Source organism: Abramis brama (assembly GCF_963993115.1).
Source record: "Abramis brama genome assembly, chromosome: 24".
NCBI classification, from domain to species: Eukaryota; Metazoa; Chordata; class Actinopteri; order Cypriniformes; family Leuciscidae; genus Abramis; species Abramis brama.
The window spans coordinates 25,802,353-25,825,966 of record NC_139986.1 but is presented as its reverse complement, the minus strand read 5'-3'; the positions used below and the strand labels follow the sequence as shown (position 1 = coordinate 25,825,966).

The 23,614-nt window shown below is 35.7% G+C and overlaps 3 protein-coding genes across 3 annotated transcripts in view; 1 reads left to right on the top strand and 2 right to left on the bottom strand.

Moving 5' to 3' along the window:
- rhbdl1 (rhomboid, veinlet-like 1) overlaps positions 1-3,795 on the bottom strand; it is a 28,297-nt gene extending 24,502 nt beyond the window's left edge. Inside the window, exons 1-2 of the mRNA XM_084102869.1 lie at positions 3,368-3,795; positions 2,480-2,564 (exon numbers count right to left, since the gene is read on the bottom strand). The gene's annotated coding sequence lies outside the window, so the exon portion shown is untranslated. The remainder of the gene's footprint in view (positions 1-2,479; positions 2,565-3,367) is intronic.
- A 488-nt stretch (positions 3,796-4,283) lies between these two features.
- Positions 4,284-5,758, top strand: h1-0 (H1.0 linker histone). The gene is made up of 2 exons (XM_084102871.1): positions 4,284-4,560; positions 4,656-5,758. The coding sequence occupies exon 2, from the start codon at positions 4,664-4,666 to the stop codon at positions 5,261-5,263; it is 600 nt and encodes a 199-aa protein (XP_083958997.1). The 5' UTR covers positions 4,284-4,560; positions 4,656-4,663; the 3' UTR covers positions 5,264-5,758.
- Positions 5,759-7,811: 2,053 nt separating this feature from the next.
- Positions 7,812-23,443, bottom strand: rhot2 (ras homolog family member T2). The gene is made up of 19 exons (XM_084103423.1): positions 23,270-23,443; positions 19,717-19,775; positions 19,557-19,638; positions 19,356-19,399; positions 18,284-18,337; positions 18,138-18,190; positions 17,949-18,057; positions 16,686-16,787; positions 16,508-16,606; positions 15,525-15,633; positions 15,306-15,426; positions 15,142-15,226; positions 14,905-15,050; positions 13,855-13,955; positions 13,625-13,755; positions 11,448-11,528; positions 11,250-11,372; positions 10,163-10,362; positions 7,812-9,289 (listed from the first exon to the last, which is right to left on the bottom strand). The coding sequence occupies exons 1-19, from the start codon at positions 23,304-23,306 to the stop codon at positions 9,172-9,174; spliced, it is 1,854 nt and encodes a 617-aa protein (XP_083959549.1). The 5' UTR covers positions 23,307-23,443; the 3' UTR covers positions 7,812-9,171.
- Between the last annotated feature and the right edge of the window lie 171 nt (positions 23,444-23,614).

The window sequence follows — 23,614 nt, the reverse complement described above, 5'->3', positions numbered from 1 at the left end:
GCAGCTCTCCATCTACCCTGCAGGAGTCTTAAAGAGAGACTAAACACACAAACACACATTCACTGCAGTGCACACACACACACACACACACATACACACACAGCGCAAGCGCACTCAGGATTCCTAAATCAGACATTTATCACACGCAGCAGATACTACAAACCCTAAAACACGCTGTTCAGTCACAGCTTGTGCTTGTAATATCCCGGTGATGACATACATATACTGAAGTCATTTGGCTTAGTTATTATCTCTGAGGACTGTTTAACTGTGGTAATAAATGTAAAGATGAATCTCTAAAGTCCAAAATGCATCCGTGTTATTCATGATGAAAGTAATCTAGTTGATTTTTTTATGGCGGTCTAATGTTATGGAACGTTTAGAGGATTATTATCATCAGTTGTGCAAAAGTGTGGGATTTAAAAAAGAAATATATTAGGTTTGCTTATGATGAGGATCTGGTCTGGTTAGCAGTAGTACTGACCCCTCGTGTGAATATACTGCTCTTCTTGGATATCTGGGTCATGATTTTAACACAGTTTGTTTCAGATTGACTCAACTCAGACTAGGAAGCAGCCAAACTGGTAAAAAAATAAATAATAATCTTTGCATTAAAGCCTGTAAAAAATCTCAACAGATTTTCACCCGAGGCTAAACAGGCTGTGCAGATTTTCTTATTAGACACAAGACTGTATGACAATACGCTCTAATTGTTGGTGATTTTAAAGCTCACAATGATTTGATTTGACATACAACAAAAAATATATAATTATTTAAATATATAAAAATATAATATATATATTTATATCAAAGTATACAAATATATATATATATATATATATATGTGTGTGTGTGTGTGTATATATATATATATATATATATAATATAGATTTTAAATTATTTTTACATAAATATATTTCCAAAATTTTTTGTCCATTTTAATATAATTGTAATATATTAGAATAATTTAAAATATATATATATAAATATATAAAAATATACTATATATCTCTAATATAGATTTTAAAATACATTTACATATATATATATTTATTTTATTAGGAAAATAAAATAAAAAAACTGAAAAAAATATACTGTTTATATACTTTAAAAAATAAGTGTTAAAAACTATACTTTTTGCCGAATGGGTTTCTGTAGCACAAACGGTTTGGGATGAGCTACACACCAAAATCACTGTGTTAGGGGTTTATTCAAATCTCTAACCCTAATCATGAACAATGTCGTGATGCCAGTCTCAGCAAACACCACTGACAATCACAACAGATTTTAACCTGGAGCTAAACTGACTGTGGAGATGTTCTTCTTATACAGAAGTGTTTATGACAACACGCTCTAATTGTTGGTGATTTGACAGCTCACATGGAAATAAAAACACTATCTTGTGGGTTCACCATTTCCTGGTCTCTTCTAGAATGAACATAAGCCAGAATTTTGATTATACGCCGATCATGATCATCTTTATGAATATGTCTGGTGTGATTGAGACTGCTGTAACACCTGGCTGTTACATCTACAGCGTCTCCATCAGGTGTCACGGTGGATCAATGACGCTGACGGACACTTCATCAACTAAAGAGTCCATTTGTGACTTATAATATTCATTCTTACTGATACTCGTGTGCTATCAATCCATTACTGGCCTCATGTTTATGAACTTCATGACCTTCACGACTCCGGTTGCATAATATAAGACAGACAGTACTGACCTTGATCAATGAGCATAAATCTGTTTTTCAGAGGAAGTATTAATCAATATATTTTCCTGCATGTAATCACATTAGCCCGCTGACTATGAGGTGTGGATTCAAAGTGCATCAGCAAAATTGCCACATTTAGATTATTTATATGCATATTTTTTATTTGTTGATTTGTAAGCAAACTAATTAAATAAAATATATTGTTAGAGCCAATTAGAGAGGGAAATTATCATTTTTTAATCTCCTATACTAATGCCTCACTTACACACACAGTAATCGCTGCAGAACAGAGCAGTGCTGCCCTCTCTTGCTCAAACTAATGCAAGTCATTCTCTACACACCATATAGGACACAAAGACTTTTATTACACACTTGCATGCACACATTTCTCTTTCTGGACATTTTAAAGACATATAAGTATGACGCTGATCAAATCAAAGTTTTCAACCCAATATCCCCTGATCAATTCACGATATTAAATTAGCAGGGTCCAGTGCATTACAAAAATCTTTGAGTCCTTTATAATACTGCTTTCTTCAGTCTGTTCATATATATACACACTATTGTTTGTGTCATATGCCTATTCTCAATCTGTAATTTCATGTATTTTACCTACTGTTAATAACTAACTTTTAACAGACCTGAATTGATAAGCTTTTGTGCTTTATGTGCAATTCCATACTGCACAAAACCATATAATTTTAAAAGAAGACATTTTTATATAGAAAATTGCACTTTTGTCATGTAGATATAAGCCATACCGTATTTAACAGGTATCTCACGTGACGGCTGCCTTATAGTCTGATGTCATGCAGTGATGTAAGTGCTCATCTGCTACAGATCTGCCTAGATAGGAAATAAAATTAAAAAATGTTAATTACAGCATATTAAATGGCAAAATACAATAATTCTGACATTGAAACTACAGTACTCAGTGGTCAGTACACTGGGTTATTATTGCCATTACAGTAATATGGCAATATTACTGTAGTAATATTAGAGTAATAGAGTAAATATAGGCCTAATAATGAAAAATGCATATATGTAATTATTACCTGGAGCAGTTTACCTTGGTATTTCTAGTCCTACTGTTATTATGTCAACATGTGATATGTGCATCTATCTATCTATCTATCTATACATATGATATATTCATCTAATTGACATGGGTTGAGTGCACAGACTGAGGGAAGGTGCTGTTTTTAGCACTAGACACCTTACACTATGTCACAATGAGAAGCTGTACGTACAAGCCTGTATCAAACACACACACACACACACACACACACACGGGAATGACAGTGACAGTGATCACAGGTGTGCGTCATGTGCACTGAGTTTAATACCTAGGCTACTATGATGCAATTCTGTTACAATAATCCAGTGCAAGTGTAACAAAAGAAGCCATATCTTTAAGAGTTCATGGCTGTCTAGCAGAAACTAATAATCAATATGATAATAAAATCATTTTTTTTTCCATTTTGAATGTTATTCATGAGAGAAAACTGCCTGCGCGCAAGAGTTAAAGCGTCACGCGCTCAAACTTGAGTACAAAGTTCAAATAAAAAGGCTATTAATCTGGTTCATCAACTTAAGTTTAATTACAAATATGTAGTAGTCTAATTAAAAGTTTTGTAAAGCGGGCTTACAATAGATGTGAACAGAAAACCCTGAAGTGAAGAGATTCAAGATGGCGTTCTGACTGAAACACCATCCAGCCTGAAAATGTGAATAACAGAACAAGCAGGAGCGATAGAAATATAACTGTGCATCAGCCCGATAAGAGCCTGAACTAAATTGATGACTTAATAAGTGAACAGTGGGAAAATAAGGGAAAATAAACCGACGGGGTACGTGCTTCCCTGCCAAACGGAGAGATAACAAAAGAATGCGCGAGCGTTTAAAGCATCCAGCCCAGTTTGATCAGTCTTAATATGTTTATCGGATCCATAACGCACAAACCACCGGGAATGCATACACAGATCGATATGTTGAACCTGACCATGGTACCGGTGGGTTCTGGTCGGTAAAGCTGGTCTTTGGGTCGTTGGCAACTTTCCTAACATCCGAGCTCTTCTCCCAGAACACTCAGCATAGGAGCTGCTTCTTTATATACTATAACGTTTTACTCGTTTATATCTATAGCTCATACATTACACCGACACCCCTTAAAATGTGTGAATATGACCCACAATATGAGAGCCACTTTATTTCGCGCACATTTCATTTATAGAAGGTTTAACAATAAATAATCGGAGAAACGTCACGCGGACTCAGTGGCCAGACTGTGTTAGTTCGTCAACTACTTCAGCTTATTAAAAACGAAAACGACGTTTTATATGAATCAAACCCACCCTGTCCTCCAGTGTGTTGATGGGGCTTTCATATACATTCGGTGTTTTCCGGCTCGGTTTCGTTGTTTTGGGCTATTTTTACGCGAATTCTGCAAAATCCATCACCACGCTCGCCGGTTTGAGCTGATTTTCAGGGAAAAAAAGTTCATGGCGCAATGAATTCAGGCTAAAACGACACACGCACATGAAGCCCAAAGCCTCCCCTCTCAGACCGTGGCGTTGGGAGGGTCGGTATCAAACGAGTCCGGCTGAATTCGGCCTCAGTTCGAGGAGGAAGAAACACAAACCAGCCCGCGCAGATTTCATGGAAGCCCGCTTGATCAGCTGCTGGCAGTTGGTGTTCTCAATCACGTCCGCGTGGAGGCTTCATATATAGTACAGGCGCACTTCGGCGAATAATATACACACTTTCAACGGCACTCATTTGTAGCTTATTTGAATAAATATTTTAATTCAAAACTAAACAAAGACCAAGGTGTGACGCGAAGGTAATTTCATTAATTTTTAGCAGCTCCTCAAGAATTTCCTCTCACTTTCTCGTGAGAGTTTTTGACAGTTGTGTTTTTTGTCTGAAATCCTCCAGGATCGACCATGGCTGAGACGGCAGCTACCCCAGCATCCAGGCCCAAGAAGGCGAAAAGCTCCAAGAAAGCGGCGTCGCATCCCAAATACTCTGACATGATCAAAGCGGCCATCGCCGCCGACCGGAGCCGCAGCGGCGCGTCGCGTCAGTCCATCCAGAAGTACGTCAAAAACCACTACAAGGTGGGAGACAACGCCGACTCCCAGATCAAACTCGCCCTGAAGCGTCTGGTGGCCGGCGGGCTCCTTCGCCACACCAAGGGCATCGGAGCTTCGGGATCCTTCAAACTGGCCAAAGCTGACGACGTCAAGAAGCCAGAGAAACCCAAACCAGCAGCCGTGAAAGTCAAGAAGCCAGCCAAAGCCGCTGCCAAACCCAAGAAAGCCCCCAAGCCCAAGAAAGTGGTGAAATCCCCAGCGAAAACTAAGAAAGCAGCCGAGAAGAAAGTGAAGAAGGTGGCGGAGAAGAAGAAATCGCCTGTCAAAGCCAAGAAAGTTGTGAAGAAGGCGAAGGTGGCCAAACCTGCCAAGGCGAGCAAAGCCAAGAAGGCGAAAACGGCGAGACCCAAACCCAAAACATCGGCCAGGAAAACGGGGAAAAAGAAGTAAAGTGATTTACAACCGACCGGACTGATTCATTCAAAACTCGGTGTAAATAAAACTTTTGGAAGCAAATGTTTTTTGGTATATTGTTATTTTTCTAAGGTCTTTGTGCGCGGACTTTTACAGCGTGTTTCTCCAGAAACTTTTTTTGTGCGCAATTGTGACTCTATAAAGAAGATCCGAGACATCGAAACGGCTTAACTATTTATTTTTTAAACTTTTTTTTTTTTTTTTTAAACTTCTTTATTAAGTTGAACTGTTGCACATTATTATCATCCTCATCCAGAGACATACTAATTAATTTGCCAATTAGATATGTCAATATATTCTTATTTTAGGTCATTCTAGGACTGTGAAGAACAATAATAACATGTCTTTGTATGAAGAACGGTGACTTATATGATGACGATGTACAGAATCAACTTGTGACGTGGACTGTTGTAATCTAGCTCCATTGCTGTCCATACTGTGCATCAATAAACTTCTCTCATTTGAAAAGCAGTAGTTTGTCTGGTGTTTTCATGGAGTGCGAGCAGATTAAACGGGTACTATGACACTCTGGTGCCGCGAGAGATGGGGGTCTTCAGGACAGGGACCGCAACCTCCAGTTCATCTCAGAGCGAAAGGTGAAGCGCATCTTCGGGTTTGACTCACTGCTGCCCCCGCGGTCTCATCGGGGAACTGCACCTGTCAGTGTCATCCTGGGGCACATGCAAATGGTTTCATGACGTTAATGCGGTGACACGCAGGGTCATTGTCGAGAAGTACAATCCAAATGAAAACAATTTCATTTGAAAACAATGAAAACAGAAAAAAAGAGTAAACTGAAAAAAAAAAAAAATGCAAATATTAGTTTTAGTTTGATACACAGCAACATGATGATAAAATAGTTTGAAGTGCTACATATTCTTCTTAAAGACTTAGATGTATTTCTTTAAAATAGTTCAATTAAAATAAAATGTACCGAAACTTATATATAAAAGTATAAAACACACACACACACACACACAAAACTAAAGACCAAACTGAAAATAAAACTAACTATAAAAAGTAACTATAATTCTGCATTATATACTATTTTGAACATAAAATCTTCATAAACATAAACATTCATTTGTGATACTGCATGACTATTCAAGTAAACTCCAAAAACAAAGTGATTAAAAAAGCGAATGTAAAATAAATGTGCTTTCCCTTATACATTTACAGTAGCCTAGTCAATCCAAAACAGATTTTTTTTTCAAATAATCCTGGAAATATTAGTGGTGGTTGAATATGATTTCACTTTTCTAACTTTAGTTAGTGTGTAATGTTGCTGTTTGAGCATAAACAACATCTGCAAAGTTACGACGCTCAAAGTTCAAAGCAAAGGGAGATATTTGCTTTTAAAGAAATCGCTTTTTAAGGACTACAACAAACGGCTGGTAGAGACTACACGACATTCCTCCCGGGTTAGTGACATCACCAACCCTAGAATTTACATAAACCCCGCCCCTGGGAACGCGATTTATAGATTATCAAGACAGAATATGCTAATCAATGACTAAAAGATAACCTTTACGTAAGATAAATACACATAAGCTACATAACTTCATCAAATAACCATTCAGAAATGTCTACATGTCTTCTTGAGTCTCTCCATCACTGTCTGAATCCGGATTGAACATAAAAGGCTAAAAGTTTTTGAAATTTCCAGTGCATGTGTGTGTGTGTGAGGTAAAAGGAAACAAGCTGTTGTAGCTCCGCCCCCTGTGCCGGGAACAGCAGCTCATTTGCATTTAAAGGAACAGACACAAAACGGTGCGTTTTTGCTCTCCCTCAAAAAGTGACTTTAACATGCTATATACAAATACTGTGGGGTATTTTGAGCTAAAACTTCACATACACACTCTGGGGACATCACAGACTTATTTTACATCTTGTGAAAAGGGCATTATAACACCACTTTAACTTTTTGAAACAAATTAAAATCACATCACGTTGAAATATTTCAGATTTCTGTCTCAGTACATCTGTACAGATGGTCAGATTTTCTTTCTTCCACTGAAGCTCAAGATGCTCTTTAGAGTTTAGATCATCATAAATCAAGCTGGAGAACATGATCATCAGCTTTTGTTATTAAACACTTTACTCAAAAGTTTATGCCAATAATTTAATTTATCTCAGATGTTTGGACACCCCTGTATAACGTATAGACGTTATATCTTTTATTCTTGATGTTGGACACAAGTCAACTTTCCAAACTCGCATCAAGCATCTCTCTATGTATTTTGCAGTGTTCTTGAAACATGATTCTGTATCCAGTCTGAACAGAAATGAGATACTGATACGAGAGGGCCTGTATCAGGACCTGCCTGACACATTTATGCATTAAAAGTTGATTTCAATTACAGAAATATATAAAATAGCTGAATGGTAATGACACAAAACAGAATAACATGAAAGACCTCAACGAGAGGTAATCAGCCAATCAGCGTCTTGGGCTCAGAGTCATGTGATCAATCAAAACACACCATTTTCCACATGCTGATGTCATAGAGCACAGTAAACAAAATCACCAGAAAAAAATGCTAGTTTATTACAAAATATTTCTATTCAAACATTCTGGCTTCATTCCAAGCATCTCATTTGATACTGAAGCTGGGAGATCATGTCAGACGAGACACAAGCCTGGGGGATTTTAAAGTTGAGCTCACCATTTTTAATACTGGGCATTAATACTGAACAAAATATTGAAATTATGAAAATTAAATCAATGAATCAGGACATCCACAGTCAGATCTGAATATCTTACCATGCAAATTCTCATGAATAAGTAAGACAGTCCTTCAGTGTGGGGTAAATGTTTTTAGGCTGAAATAAAACCTTTTTTTTTTTACTATTTGGCCCAATAAACAGTAACAGTTCTGAGATTAATCCAGTTTGGACAATATTATAATTAAATACAGTCAGCCAAATCATCCTCTACGGTCTATCCTGATCTATAGGACGGCCAAAGCATCAGAGCATTTCCTCTTCTTAAAAGATCATTTAAAATACACTTATAAACACCATCCATCCCTACTGCATTTTTAAACGAAATCTGAGATCATTCACCCCTACAATCAATATAGGCAAAGCAAGATTTTGGGCCCAGTTTAGCGATGACAAAAATCAATAACGGGTTTTGCCTCGGCATCTTAAAAAAAATAATAATAATAACAGTAATTTGTCAGTCATGGTCCATGCATATAAACAGCAATCTGAGGAACATGAAATGGAAATTTATTCCGCTTTAATATCAGCCAATTTAGAAGATGCACTTCATTTAGTTGATTGCTTCCTTTAAATGGGTTAAATACAAGTGAAACCGAGTCAAAATGGTTATTTTCAGTTGACATCATCCGTAGCATATAACTAGAGCTCAACTTCTATTTCACCCAGAAGTTACTTCAGCTTCTCATGAATTAAATTGAAGTGCATTTCCTGAACTGGCTGAGAAAAAAACTGAATTGAACCCGACACTGTTTCAGAGTTTGAATACATTCACATGGAATATATTCTTGATCTATACTGATTTCCCAAACTTTTAAATACATTACAAACTCTGTACAATTCAAAACATAACCTGTTATATCATTTCTTAATATTGTTCCTCTCGAAACATGTTGGAAAACGTCCCTTGGGGTCGACCGGTGCAGGTCATACAGTAAAGTCGGCAAGTTTTCGTAGTGAAAGCAAAGCATGTGTGTGATACTTTAGTCCAGCTGGAAAAGAAAAAGAAAAAACAATGGACTGCTTAATTGGGTTGTTGTCACTGTAACTAGCAGGGCTTCACACCCTTGATAAGCCACAATGACTCTGTAAGGCCAAGACAGAGTGCCGGAAATGAAGGAGTGTGTGTTTATCTGTATTGCGTAAGAAACGCGTGAGCATCATTTGTGTCGGCTGAAGGCTCTGAACAGAGCGAAGCCCAGCATGGCAGCTATCGTGGCACCCAGAGTCACACGCAGCCAGAAAGACGTGCTGCTCATGTCTGATCCGTTCAGGTGCCTGCAGACAGACAGAGAGAGAGAGAGAGAGAGAGAGAGATTTAAATACACGCAGTATTTCTAGTGACCTTGATGACACACAAACAGTCAAGCAGGCTAATTTTAGTCTGGTATCCGCAAATCTTTGAAGTCAACATGCAATGTTTGTAAGCCATTTTACTCAGCAGAAATATTTACGAGTGGCTTGTGATATTCAAATAAAAAAAGAAGGTTGTTTTATGCAACAGGAATTGACTGGATCATGAGAAGTGGGCGTAAGAATGATGCTTGGCATCAACTCGAGAGAGAAAAAAAAAGCAGGTTCTAAGTCGGAGCAAGTCATAACTTTTTATTTTCATGAAAGGAGTTTAATTCAAGTGCAATTAAGCAACTTAATTAAAAATGTAAAAAATTATTTATATGCATGTATATTTGTTTTTATGACTCTACAAGTTTGATTAAACCATCAAAATAGGAGTAAAATATTTTATATTCTTTTAAATATTTTAAATATAAAGGTAGAACAAAACACTAAACTTGGTTAAGGTAATTTATTTGGCAAACTACAGCTACATGTTTTATGTTTGCTATGAAAAAAAAAAGCATAGAAAAACAAAAAGCTTACATTGACAACAACATAATCGGTTATTAATATTTCATTGGTTCTCTCGTTTTTCATGTTTTCATAGTTTCTTTGCATGACAGCCTGGCCAAACACTATGACAATTTGACGTTTCATTGCGTTATCAATAAATAAAACAATTGACTCCAAGCACAATATGTTTATAAAATCTTTAACACATTTTTTAAATAATATTTGAATAAAGGGTGAAGTTGTCAATTTTGGCTTCTTGTATATATTTAAAAATAAATGGTAAGATGCGCGTGTACTTACGGGTACATGGCGGCCCAGATGAGCTTGCTGTAAATGTGTGTGTGAGTGTGTGTGAGCAGCGTGGAGAAATGGAGGGGTGAAGGCAGCCGGTGTTTGTAACAAAACTCAGACGGGCTCATCCCATGATGCTGTTTGACTTCTATCAGATCAGCTTTGGAGCCCACCACCACACACGGGATCCCGCTGTCCATATAGTGCTGCTGCAGGGGAATCATGCAGAAATGTCATTGTTGGATTTAGTCAGCTCTATTGGCACTTAAATCAGAAACCCTGTTAAACCATCTGTGGTTTATCACAATGACAACGAGGGATCACAGACCTAGTTTAATGACATGGACTTTAGGAAACTCAATAGTCAAACACCACACACATTAAAAATGTGCCATTTAGTCATTAATAAAATTGAATTTCTGTCATCATTTACTCGCCCTCATGTTGTTAGGGTTAGACTTTTGTTCATCTTTGGAACACAAACTAAATTATTTTAATGAAATCTGAGAGCTTTCCGTCCCTCCATTGACAGCTAGGCAACTATGCTTCAAAAAGAGATTGTAAAACTAATCCATATTAATTGAGCGCTTTAGAGACTCGATCGCTTTATATGATGAACAGATTGAATTTAGGCTTTTACAACGGGTGAGCAATTAATGACAGAATTTTTATTTTGGAGTGAACTATCCCTTTATGCTGAAAGAAAATATTAATTCCTTTAAAAAAAAAAAAATCTTACTGACCCCAAACAGTAGGTTATGTAATTTAATTTTTACAAAATTCTGTGAAATGCACTATTTAAGGCCCAAGAGATCATTTCAGCTTTCTATCAATGAAGGCCATCAACATGATGAGAGTTCAGTCCAGATCATTAGATGGGCCATACATTTATTTAATAACTTAAAGTGCATGTTAGCCAAACTGGTGAAATTAATAACTCATATCATCATATATTATTCACTGACAGATGCAGGTCATTATGGGTTATTAAATCATTTGGATGATCTGATATTTAAATGTGATTAATGATTATGAGCAAGGAGTGTGTCAGAGTTTGCCAAGCATTACTCCACAACTAAAGCATCTTGTTTCTTACCTTATATATACTAGCACAATAGTTGAACGAGTCCGGGTCGCTGACATCATACATGAGACACGCCACATCACACGCTGCATCTGCTGCTTTTAGAAACTCTGTTTCCACGTCCACCTCCTCCAGCTGCGAGCAATAACACGCACGTCAGGGGGGAGACCAATAAACTAGGGCATGTGTACAGCTTGAGGCGGCACTTACGATGAGGTACTTCTCCTGATTGGCTACTGAGATGGTGTTGATGGTGTATATTGAAGGGGGAACAGGGTCACAGTCGTTTCTCTGAAAATAAACACATCATCAGCATTGTAAATATTTGGTGGATCTAAATGAGACTACTGGGAATCACACAATGGATAATTATTTCCTAGACAGACTATAAAGTTGAGGAGGAATACCAAAAGTAAAGCAAGAAAACCTCTTTCTAGAGTAAAACCCGTCACAAGTGCTGTTCTCTCGGGCTGTGCACTAATAGTCGACAAAAAAAAGTAAAAATAAAGTGTGGAGATGACGAATGAGCATTGTCAACTTTATCTTTGCAGCTGACAATGACTCTACACTAGTTTATTAATAAATTATTAATGTTCAGACAGTCTCATTTGTTTTTTATGGACACATTCATAATCATTACTTTTGCCAGTGTCGCTGTTGCAAGCTTTATGTGTGTGTTCAAGTGCTTAATTTATATAAGGCTCATTGTTATGGTCTATAATTTCTCTGTAATATAGAACAATGTTAGCAATGTTAATATGCTTTCTTCCTGTAGCCCTGAAACTCATTTTCCAATGCAACCTCCTATAGTATATACAGTATTTATGTAATTAAATTAATATTATAAATGTGCGACTAGTCGACTAATGGCTTAAATGAATGACTACTAGTCGACTAGATAAATCTTTAGTCGGGAGACAGCCCTACTTTTTTGTGCTCATATTAATATTAATGTTCTTTCTTTACTGTAAAAATCTTTGTTGTGTGTTTTAATTTGTACAAATTAAAGAAGTCCAAACATTTGCTTGATAAACAGTTGAAAATCCACGATAAAGCAACCTTTTGTATTTAATGCATCAGCCAGAGGTGAAATCTCATTGGTCCATTAAAATATATTAAACATTATATACGTTTTGATTCGACTGCAGTTTGTTGTGACTATACACAGCAAAATCCCCAGTGTTAAATTAATACCGCTCAGTGATTATATAATCCACACTCAGAGTGTTATAAGAAACACTGAAGCAGTGTTAAAGTCAATGAGATAATTAAGTGATTAATTGAGTGATGATTGAGCATTATTGAAGACACCTGATGTTAACAAGCAGAAACACTGAATAAGAAAATAAAAAATTGTAAGTCGTCATTATGATGATCAGTGTTTGCTTTAGTTGGGCTCAAGACCTTTAAATTATTAACTTTAGATCTAGTTTGGCTGCTCTAACTGAGTTATAACAGCTAGATGAACAAAGAGAAAATCTGATGGTGTTTGTTGTGTTTTAACAATCATTAATTCACAATCATTTGACCTGAATCACTAAAATCATATAGAGCATAATTTCTGAGTTAGGTTTACTTTATTGATTATAGCAGTACTGTCCTTGAACAGCATAATTTAACATTTACAATGTAATCCAAATGATTTCTTAAAAATGTTTTTTTTTTTTTTAGAGACAGACATCAAGAATCAGCCTGTGAATCTCAACAATGGTGACAATTATAAAGCATGTTGCAGTGCATTCTGGGTGCCACCAATCAAAACTCATTCATGGCTCCCATCATGCATTGCTGCATGAATAAATAATGAGCTAATGTTTAGAGTTGATCTCTTTATCTGAATATACGGTTTGTCACCATTGCTGAGATTAATACGCTAATTCTTGATGTCTGTGTGTGCCTACATGAAAGATTTTTTAGAAGTTTTTTTTGGTATCAGACTATTAAGAAGAAATCATTTAGATTTCTTTGAAAAAGCAAAAAATGTTAAGCTATACAAGGACAGTGCTGCTATAATCAAAAAAGTAAACCTAACTCAGAAATTAGGCTCTCAATGAGTTCAGTGTTTCAGGTCAAATAATGATTATGTTAAAACACAACCAACACCATCAGATCATCATAATGGTGACTCACAAATTAAAATTTTCTTATTCAGTGATTCTGCTTGTTAACATCAGGTGTCTTCAATAATGCTCAATCATCACTCAATTAATTACTTTATCTCATTAACTTTAACACTGACTCAGTGTTACTTATAACACTCTGAGTGTGGATTATATAAACACAGAGCAGTGTTAATTTAACACTGGGGATTTTGCTGTGTAGCTTCATGCAGAATTTTGCAAAGTAAAATTACAAATAAAAGTTTTGCTTTCAAGCCATTCTCTCACCTCAGTGCTTCGCTGCAGAAAAGCTCGAAGAAAGTCTGTCTTTCCCGTTCCGCGTGGACCGATCACTTTGCAGAGGAAAACCGTTCGCTGTGTCTGTCTCTTGTCCAGGTCTAATGCCTTTTCTCTTGTTACTAATATACACACACAGAAAAAAAACAGAAATATTCTTTAGTATCCACTTGATTAAACATAAGTGGAGTTTAATCAGGTCTGTGTGTGGATCTCATTACCCGTGATGGCGGAGGTCTGGGACTCTCGCTCCATTAGAATCGGATACCCGAGGTATCCCAGATGCTCCAAACACCGGTGCACATCCAGATAAGCAGACAACCTGCAGTTCATCCAATAACACATCATATTTAAAGGAATGTGGAATAATAATACAGAAACGTTTTCATAAAAAAAATTTGTTCTGTTTTTAGATTATGAGTCAGATACAAATTTTGGATTAAACGCAACCTCTTGCACCACTCCTGCTGAATCTACAGGCAAAATACGTCTAATTTTACCCAAGTTTGCAATTCAAATTTAATGTGAAATGAGAATACCAAAAAAGATGGCATGAACACAAATCTTAATATAAAGCTATAATAAATATTTCAGCAATTAACAAACAATTCGTTTTTAGTGGTCCAAATACACACAGGGGAACTAGTCTGATAAAAAATATTGTTTTTTTGTAGAAAGTCATATATTGTACATACGGTGCAGCCAGTGTAGTCTGATTCGTGAATCATAAAAACAGATTAGTGAATGATAAAAACCGAGCAACGAGTGTAGTCTAATTTACAATCAGTTTTTTTCTGGGAAATCATAAACTTACAGCACCGCCTAGCGTAGTCTGACTCCTGAACAAATGACTCTTAAAAACTGGTTATTTTTAGTGAATCATAATAAAGATCAAGTGTAGTCAGTTTCACAAATTAATGACTGTTATTAACTGGTCCTTTTTAGTGAATCAATACAGCACAGTGTAGTCTGATTTACAAACAAATGACTCTTTCGATCAGGTCCTTTTAATGAATTCTTCTAAAATACAAAACACAAGAATTACTCTGATTCAGTCTGGTGATTTACTGAATGATTTCGACACAGTGGAAATTGATGGAGTATTTAAAATAAAAGAATCAGAATTTAATAGAACAGGTTCAATGTGTATCAATACCATCAGCTCTTGTGGGAAAGGGCACAAAATAATCATAAAAAAACTAAAAAAGTGACTCTCAGAAAGAAAAATGCTCTATTTAAACGTGTATTGTGCAGTTTGAACGTCCACTCACATCCATTGGCAGAAGTAGCCGTGTTGGGAGATGTAGTTCTCGTCTGTTAGAGGGACATTACTGTACACCGCTGAGCCCCAGGGCATGTAGGGTAAAACACTAAACAGATTCTTCAGCTCTGCGGGAGACAGGGCTGAATCCTTATCCTGCAGGAGGACACACACAATCATAAGCCCAATGAAATTCTAAGCACGCAAAGTTCATTAGAGGATCAAATCCATCACCATCGTCGCTTACCTCATCATACTTATCAAAGAGCTTCTGGAGGAACTGATGGCCCAGATGATTCAGCTCCGTCGTACAGCCCACCGATACTCGCAGTCTGTGAACACACACATAAAGGTCACTTAAATGCTGATTTCCGTTCATGCAATCATATGCTTTAATATGCACAGACGTACGGTGGGTAGAGGTAGTCATCCGTCAACTCAAGCGTGTCATCATAGCCGAATTTACGCAGGATGGTCCAGGTGGTCTCGTGACGTCCCCTCTGGATAAAGAGAGTGTTCAAGAACAGGAAACCTACGGAAAACACACAAAAGCAAGAGTGTGTAAATTATAATTAAGATACACAAGAGAGTGTGCGTAAGGAATATGAATATACATGTGATGTGTGTTACCGTTGAGTGTGAGTCCGTTGTCCTGGACTCCTTCACTGGTGTTCTTCCACACGACTGTTTTCACGTCCTCCAGAGCCTGAGGAGCCAGTGGATTCCCGAAACACAATTTCTACACAAACACACACACACACATTGGGTTTCCATGTTTTATAGGGACTTTCTATAGACAATGATTTTTATATTGTACAAACTGCATATTCTATGTTACCCTGAACCTACCCATCAAAAAAAAAATCTGAATTTTTTAATTTTCAAAAAACATAATTTTGTATGATTTAAGCTGTTTTCCTCATGGTGACAAAAAAAATTCAAAAGGTCAAAAATTAATGGTATTATTAGCCGTGTGGGGACATTTGGGCCATATAACGTAGGGTTTACCAGGAACGAACACACACACACACACACACACACAAACACGCACACTGCCATACAAATATACTGTATATATCACTGCTGTTATTGTTAACTGAAACGATTAAATTTATTTTTTTCGTTAATTGAAATAAAGCTGAAATAAATAAAAGCTAAATATTAGATGAAAAATAAAACTTTCAAAACTTAAACAAAAATGCAAACTGTTGCCTTAGCAATTAAATGAAGTAAAATTAGTTTAAGCTGAAGTGCTAAATTTACTAAAACAAAAATTGAAAAATTAAAGCTAAATAGAAATTTAAAAAGAAATTAATAAAAATGACAAAAGCACATAACAAAATTTCTAAAACGTAAACAATTTAAAATGAAAGCTTAGAAATGTCAACATTTTTCATAATATTTCATGTAACTGTAATAACTTTGTGTACCTTTTAAACAAGTTTTCTGCTGACTGATAGGCGAGGGAAAAAACGTTTAGTAAACTTCACATGTTTGATTCAATCAAATCCTGATGGCTAAAAATCCTGCCTCACATTATTTTCTGCTGTATAACTGGCCACATTTAAAAAGTGAAACGTGTTGTGGATGTTGTTTGGTGTTTGTTAGCTCACCTGAAAGCAGTTGAGCTCAGCGTCACTGAGTATGTGGTCATTATCCTGATCAGAGATGCTGAAGATTCGACTCAGAGCTCGAACACACTGCGGCTTCAGCTACACAAACACACACAAACATTCATAATGCCGTATGTACTCGCAAGGAGAGATGTAGTGTGAGTGTGTGTGTGCGCACCTGTTTGTCTTCGGGGTCGTAGAGCGGAGCAGTCGGGTGTAGAACGGCCTTCTGGGCGTAATAGAATAGCTCAGAAATATTCTTTAGATTCTTAGCAGAGCACTGCGGACACAAATACATCATCATGTAATCATATATAACCATATACAGTACTCTTGGCCACCCAGACTAAAAGGCTGCCGTCTAAGCAGACAGCTCACTAGGTTTTAGTCACAATGACATCAAAATTGACAAATCTATCTTTTTTTAGGGTATATTGTGTATTTATTATGATTATTAAATGTTTAAATATTTATTAAATGATTTATTCGTGCACATCATTCTTTTTTTAATTCATGTGCCCTTGTAATTTATAATCAAAATATCTTCCTTTCGCTCTTGCAGCGATATCTCTTCTCTGATGATGCGTTTACTGGCGAGAGGGCGGGGCAACCTGTCACTCACATCAGATCCACCAATAGCAAACCACAACCATCCAATCAATTCCCCACGGACAAAATCAAGCCCCACCCGCATTGGTTCTTGTCCCAGAAGCCGTTTCTATCGGATATACGGGAAAAAATGATATATTGATGTATATTATTTCAATAAATATGTTTAGCAAAAAAAATTATTAATGAAATAATATTGAATTATGATATTTATATAAATTATATTTTGAATTGTGAATTTTATTATGAATACATATTTTATGAATATAATTGTATATATTTATTTATTTTATATACATGCTACTAAAATTGTTAAAACTAAAATAAAAATAAATTCAAGATTAAAAAAATAATAATAATCTAAAACCCCCCCAAACAAAACAAACTAATAAAAACGACACTTTAAATTCCAGAAAGTCTAACAAGTCACGCAGAGTTGAATGAATGATTGTGGTTGCATATGCTAATCTATACACTATGCTGCAGATTATATAGTTTAAGAGTGTTGGAATAGGATTTTGATGCATTAGCTCACAGCTACGGCAATCCAGCGGGTCATGTCACGGAAAACAAGGGTTTCTTGCGCTTTTGAAACACTAGTTTAATGTATTAATCCACAGCAGCAAACGAAGTTTGTGTAATTCTCGTCATCAGAGAGAGGTCATCATGGAAAACTTAATTATGACTTTCTAATGCAGGAAACATTGACCAATTTCTTAAGATGACTTCAGGGGAAAACTAAACTAGAATAAGTGTGATAAACAACCCCTTTCACACATTCATGTGTGTGTCTATAGGAGATGTGTGTGTTTGAGTGGTCAGTGGTTCAAACCTCTACACAGGTCTCAATCTCCGAAAACTGGTTCATGATTGGCAGGATGGTTTCCATGGAGCTGCCGGAGCGCAAGTCAGACTTGTTGCCCACGAGGATGATGGGAATCCTACAGCAAAAAAAAATTGACATTTTTCATGGAAAGTCCAAAAAAACACAGGTGTATTTACATGGGCATCAGAGACATACTTGCTTCCTTTCTCAGCGCCGCCATTGACCAGCGGAATCCATTTAGTCCTGATCTGAGAGAAAAGACAACGATAAAATCAGTTCAGAGGAAATAAAAGATAAAAATATAGTGATAATGTTAAAGGACACTGTGAAAAATCCAATACCTTGTCAATGGTTTCCTCTTGTGTGACATCATAAACCACACACACGACATTGGCCTACAAATGAGAAATCAATCATCTTCATACAGTCAACAATCATATATACATACACTACTGGTCATAAGTTTGGAATAAGTAATATATTTTAATGATTTTTAACATTTTTAATGATTTCATAATCAGAAACATTTCTGATTATTATCAATATTGAAAACAGTTGTGCTGCTTCACTCCACTCAAAAGTTTGGAGTAAAAAAGAAATTAATACTTTTATTCAGCAATAAGGAATTAAATTAATCAGAAGTAACAGTTAAGCCATTTATAATGTTACAAAAGATTTCAATTTTTTTAAAATGCTGTTTTTTCGACACAAAAGTATGGAAGCTTGTTTCCGCCACAGAGTGAAAAATAAAAAAAGGTAATTGCGACTTTTTAATCTCACAATTCTGACTTTTTTTCTCAGAATTACATGATATAAAGTCGCAATTGCAGGTTATAAAGTCAGAATTACGTGATATAAAGTTGCAATTGCAAGAAATATACTTGAAATTGAAATTCAGAATTGCATGTTTATATCTTGCAATTCTGACTTTATAATACGCAATTGGGAGATATGAAGTCAGAATTGCATGATATAAAGTCGCAATTGCGTGTTATAAAGTCAGAATTGTGAGATATAAACTATTCTGAAAAAAAAAAAGTCTGTCTTTTTTTTTCCTTAGAATTGGACTTTATATCTCACAATTCTGAGAAAAGATGTCAGAATTGCGAGATATAAAGTCGCAATTGCGAGAAAAAAAGTCAGAATTCTGACTTTATTTCACGCAATTCTGACTTTATATCTCGCAATTCTGACTTTATTTCACGCAATTCTGACTTTATATCTGGCAATTCTGAGAAATAAAGTCAGAATTGCGAGATGTAAACTCGCAATTGTGAGATAAAAACTCGCAATTATGATTAATGATTTGTGAAGGATCATGTGACACTGAAGACTGGAGTAATGATGCTGAAAATTCAGCTTTAATCACAGGAATAAATCAGTTCAAAATAACATAATTAGGACACGTCTTACCTTTACAATTTCCTCCCTCAACACTTCATCAGTCTGTTCACTTTCTGAAGAGAGACACTGAGTGTTAGTAAAATGCTAAAGGGCACGTTACATGTCATCTAACACACACACACACACACACACACACACACACACACACACACACACACACACACACACACACACACACACACACACACACACACACACACACACACACACCTGAGTAGTCGACTATATGTGTGGGCACTTTCTCAGGCGTGACGTCAGCAGGTATGGTGATCTCCTCCGCCCGGAGAGGAACCTGACGGCACAAACAAGTGAGCTTCCTCTTACTGCACCAGTCCAACACACTACCAGAGAGGCTCATGGGTAAACTCACCTGCTCCGGAAACTCCTCTCCGACCAGAGACATGATGAGAGAGGTCTTTCCCACTTTGGCTAGTGGATGACAAAGAATAGAATAAAAGTTATTCCCAATAAATGCATTCCCACCGATTCATTCAACTCTGGATTTGTGAAACGTCACATGATCAACGGCCGCACCACAAGCGCAAACTCTTCTGCTGTGATTTCCTTTGCAAATCAGTGTGGCGTGAGTTTGATTTCCAGTTTTATTCTAATGAATCTCAGTCAGGCTGCACACACGACATGTTTTGGGTTAAAATTGTAGCCACTGTCAAACTTTTATAAATGTTGCTCTTAACAAGCGCTCTTCAAAATAACGGGTCACTCCTACAGGTGTTGTTCACCTTGAGCTTATAAGGTCAGATAAGAGATAATACTAATAAGGACACCACTTGAGCCCAGCAGGCATGGAATTAATATAACACTAATGCTGAAACAAAGCATGTGTGTGTGTGCTGCCAAAGAAATGACACTTATATATAGGCTATACAATTTATGGAAGCATGTTTCTGACACAGAATAAAAATTAGAATATAATATATACAGTACAGGCCAAAAGTTTGGAAACATTACTATTTTTAATGTTTTTGAAAGAAGTTTCTTCTGCTCATCAAGCCTGCATTTATTTGATCAAAAATACAGAAAAAAATGTAATATTGTGATATATTATTACAATTTAAAATAATTGGTTTTCAATTTATTATACTTTAAATTATAATTTATTTCTGTGATGCAAAGCTGAATTTTCAGGATCATTACTCCAGTCTGTCACATGATCCTTTAGAAATCATTCTAATATGATGATTCATTATCAAAGTTGGAAACAGTTCTGCTGCTTAATATTGTTTCATAACCTGTGATACTTTTTTAGGATACTCTGATGAATAAAAAGTAAAAAAATAAAAATAAAAATAAAAAAAAGAAGCAAATTTTTTAAAAATAGAAATCTTTTGTAACAACAATATACACTACTGGTCAGTAATTTGGGGTAGTAATTTTTTTTCTTTCTTTTTTTGAAATAAATCAATACTTGTATTCAGCAAGGATGTGTTAAATTGATAAAAAGTGCTAGTAAAGAAGATTTATACTATTAGAAAATATTTTTTTATTTCGAATAAATGCAGTTCTTTGAACCTTTTATTCATCAAATATATTAGGCAGCAGAACTGTTTCCAACACTCATAATAAATCAGAATATTAGAATGATTTCTAAAGGATCATGTGACAGACTGGAGTAATGATGCTGAAAATTCAGCTTTGCATCACAGAAATAAATGATAATTTAAAGTATAATAAATTGAAAACCAATTATTTTAAATTGTAATAATATATCACAATATTACATTTTTTTCTGTATTTTTGATCAAATAAATGCAGCCTTGATGAGCAGAAGAAACTTATTTCAAAAACAATAAAAATAGTAATGTTTCCAAACTTTTGGCCTGTACTGTATATATATATATAGTATGCACATTTCTTATTATCAATGTTGAAAATGTTTTTGCTGACAGTTCACCCACAAATACATCATTATGCGACAGGAAGCTCTGAAGGATTACAGGTAATAATGTTGTAAATAATGTTCAGTTTATATGTTCAGACTGATCGTTTCACTTCATAAGATATCAGTGTGTTATCAGATCAGGAGCCACGGGTGTTTTGCCTGTACATGTTTTGACTCTCAAAGTGACGGTAGCCATTGACTTGCATTATATGAATCACAGAGGACTTCGGATTCACCTAAAATCCTCTTTAAAGTTCTACTGAAGAAAAAAAGACACCAACATCTCGGATGACTTGAGGACGAGCGGATTAACAGCACATTTTCACTTTTGGGTGATCTGTCCCTTGGATATTTTTTGTAGAAACTGAGATACACTACCGTTCAAAAGCTTGGGGTAGCAAAAAAAGATTTGTTTCAGCAAGGACACATTCAATTGATCAGTGACAGTAAACTTTTTTATTGTTTATTATTGTGTTTATATTTGAAATAAAAGCTGTTCTTTTAAACTTTCTATTAATCAAATAATCCTGAAAAATGTATCGAGGTTTCTGTAGTAGCATAAACTGTTTTCAGCGTTGATAATAATAATCAGAATGTTTCAAATCATCATGTGACCCTGGACCACAAAACCAGTCACGAGTCGCACGGGTATATTTGTGGCAATAGCCAACAATACACTGTATGGGTCAAAATTATTGATTTTTCTTTTATGCCAAAAATCATTAGGATATTAAGTAAAGATCATGTTCCATGAAGATATTTTGTAAATTTCCTACCGTAAATATATCAAAAATTTATTTTTGTGAGTGAATTTAGCACAGTCGCGAACATAAATGGACAACTTTAAAGGAGATTTTCTCAATGTTTCGATTTTTTTACACCCTCAGATTCCAGATTTTCAAATAGTCATATCTCGGACAAATATTGTCCTATCCTAACAAACATACATCAATGGAAAGCTTATTTACTCAGCTTTCATATGATGTATAAATCTCAATTTTAAAAAAATGTACCCATGTGACTGGTTTTGTGGTCCAGGATCACATATTAGAATGATTTCTGAAGGATCATGTGACACTGAAGACTGGAGTAATGATGCTGAAAATTCAGGATATAAATGAAAACTTCAAAAATATTAAAGTAGAAAACAGTTATTAAATTTGTATAATATTCCACAATATTTGTACTGTATTTCTGATCAAATAAATGTAGCCTTGGTGAGCAGAAGAGACTTCTATGAAAAACATTTAAAACACCAGCTCAGTGTAAATGCTCAGCATTATCATCAGGTTGAAGTCTCTCTCTATGAATACGTGCATTGTGTCACAGCAGCAGGAGGATGTGTTTACTCGTCACTACACACACCTTGATAGTTACCATGCCAACACCATTATCAATCACTCACCGAAGAATTAATGAGCAGATTCGGACTGAATCTGCTCATTAATTCTTCGGTGAGTGATTGATAATGGTGTTGACACGGTAACTATCAAGATGTTCTAATATAATAATTTTCTATATAATTAGGACACGTATATAATATTCTAATATAACCAAGAGGTTGGAGAAATAAAATAAATAATAAATTATTAATTAAATCTGTCAAAATGAGCAAAACTACTCAAGACAATCGATACTTTGATGTGTCATGACATGAGTTTAAAAAATATGAATATCTATCACATGTAAATATCTATTAAATAAAACATATATGCGGGTGTTTAATTAATCAATATATAGTGTCTAGCTCAACTTCTAGAACTGTCATTAGCCTGTAACATGTGTTAAGAACTTGCTCGCTTGTTAATAAAGTTAATTTTCGTGTGTTTTGATTTTGCATGATTGCAAACCACAAAAAATGAAAGCACTAAATGAACGGATGATTGAAGAGTGCAGTGTGTTTACTTCAGATCATTCCTGCAGCAGCTCAAGGTTGAGGGTTAGCGCTCTCTAATCATGCTAACTTTCATTAAACTGTCACATTTATTTCCCTTGATATTTAATAGACAAAATCATATCTTACGTTCCCCCAACAGCAGTATCCGGACATCGCGTTTCATTTCACTCCACTCTCTATTGAACTCTGCGGAAAGCTGCGTCTATCTTTTCCAAAAACTTCAAATTCAATTCAAAGCTCAGTGCTAGTTTATGACTAGCCCCATTCCAGTCAGAGAAACTGGCACCGCTGAGGACTTCCGGTTGGAGCCCAAATGGAGCGCCCTCTACTGGGCATTTCCGATTTACTTCAACTTATTTAATATCATTATTTATTTTCTATATTTCTGCATTATAAGTACAATATTAAACAATTATGTCTTATAATCTTATTTAATTATATTATATTATATTAATTAAGCTTTGCTGATTC

Coding starts and splice junctions, on each gene's coding strand:
- h1-0 (XM_084102871.1), top strand. CDS start 4,664: ATGGCTGAGACGGCAGCTACCCCAGCATCCAGGCCCAAGAAGGCGAAA.
- rhot2 (XM_084103423.1), bottom strand. CDS start 23,306: ATGAAACGCGATGTCCGGATACTGCTGTTGGGGGAAC. Junction 19,639..19,716: donor GAGAGGAGTTTCCGGAGCAG/GTGAGTTTACCC, acceptor TTGTGCCGTCAG/GTTCCTCTCCGGGCGGAGGA. Junction 15,227..15,305: donor GATGACTACCTCTACCCACC/GTACGTCTGTGC, acceptor GTGTGTTCACAG/ACTGCGAGTATCGGTGGGCT.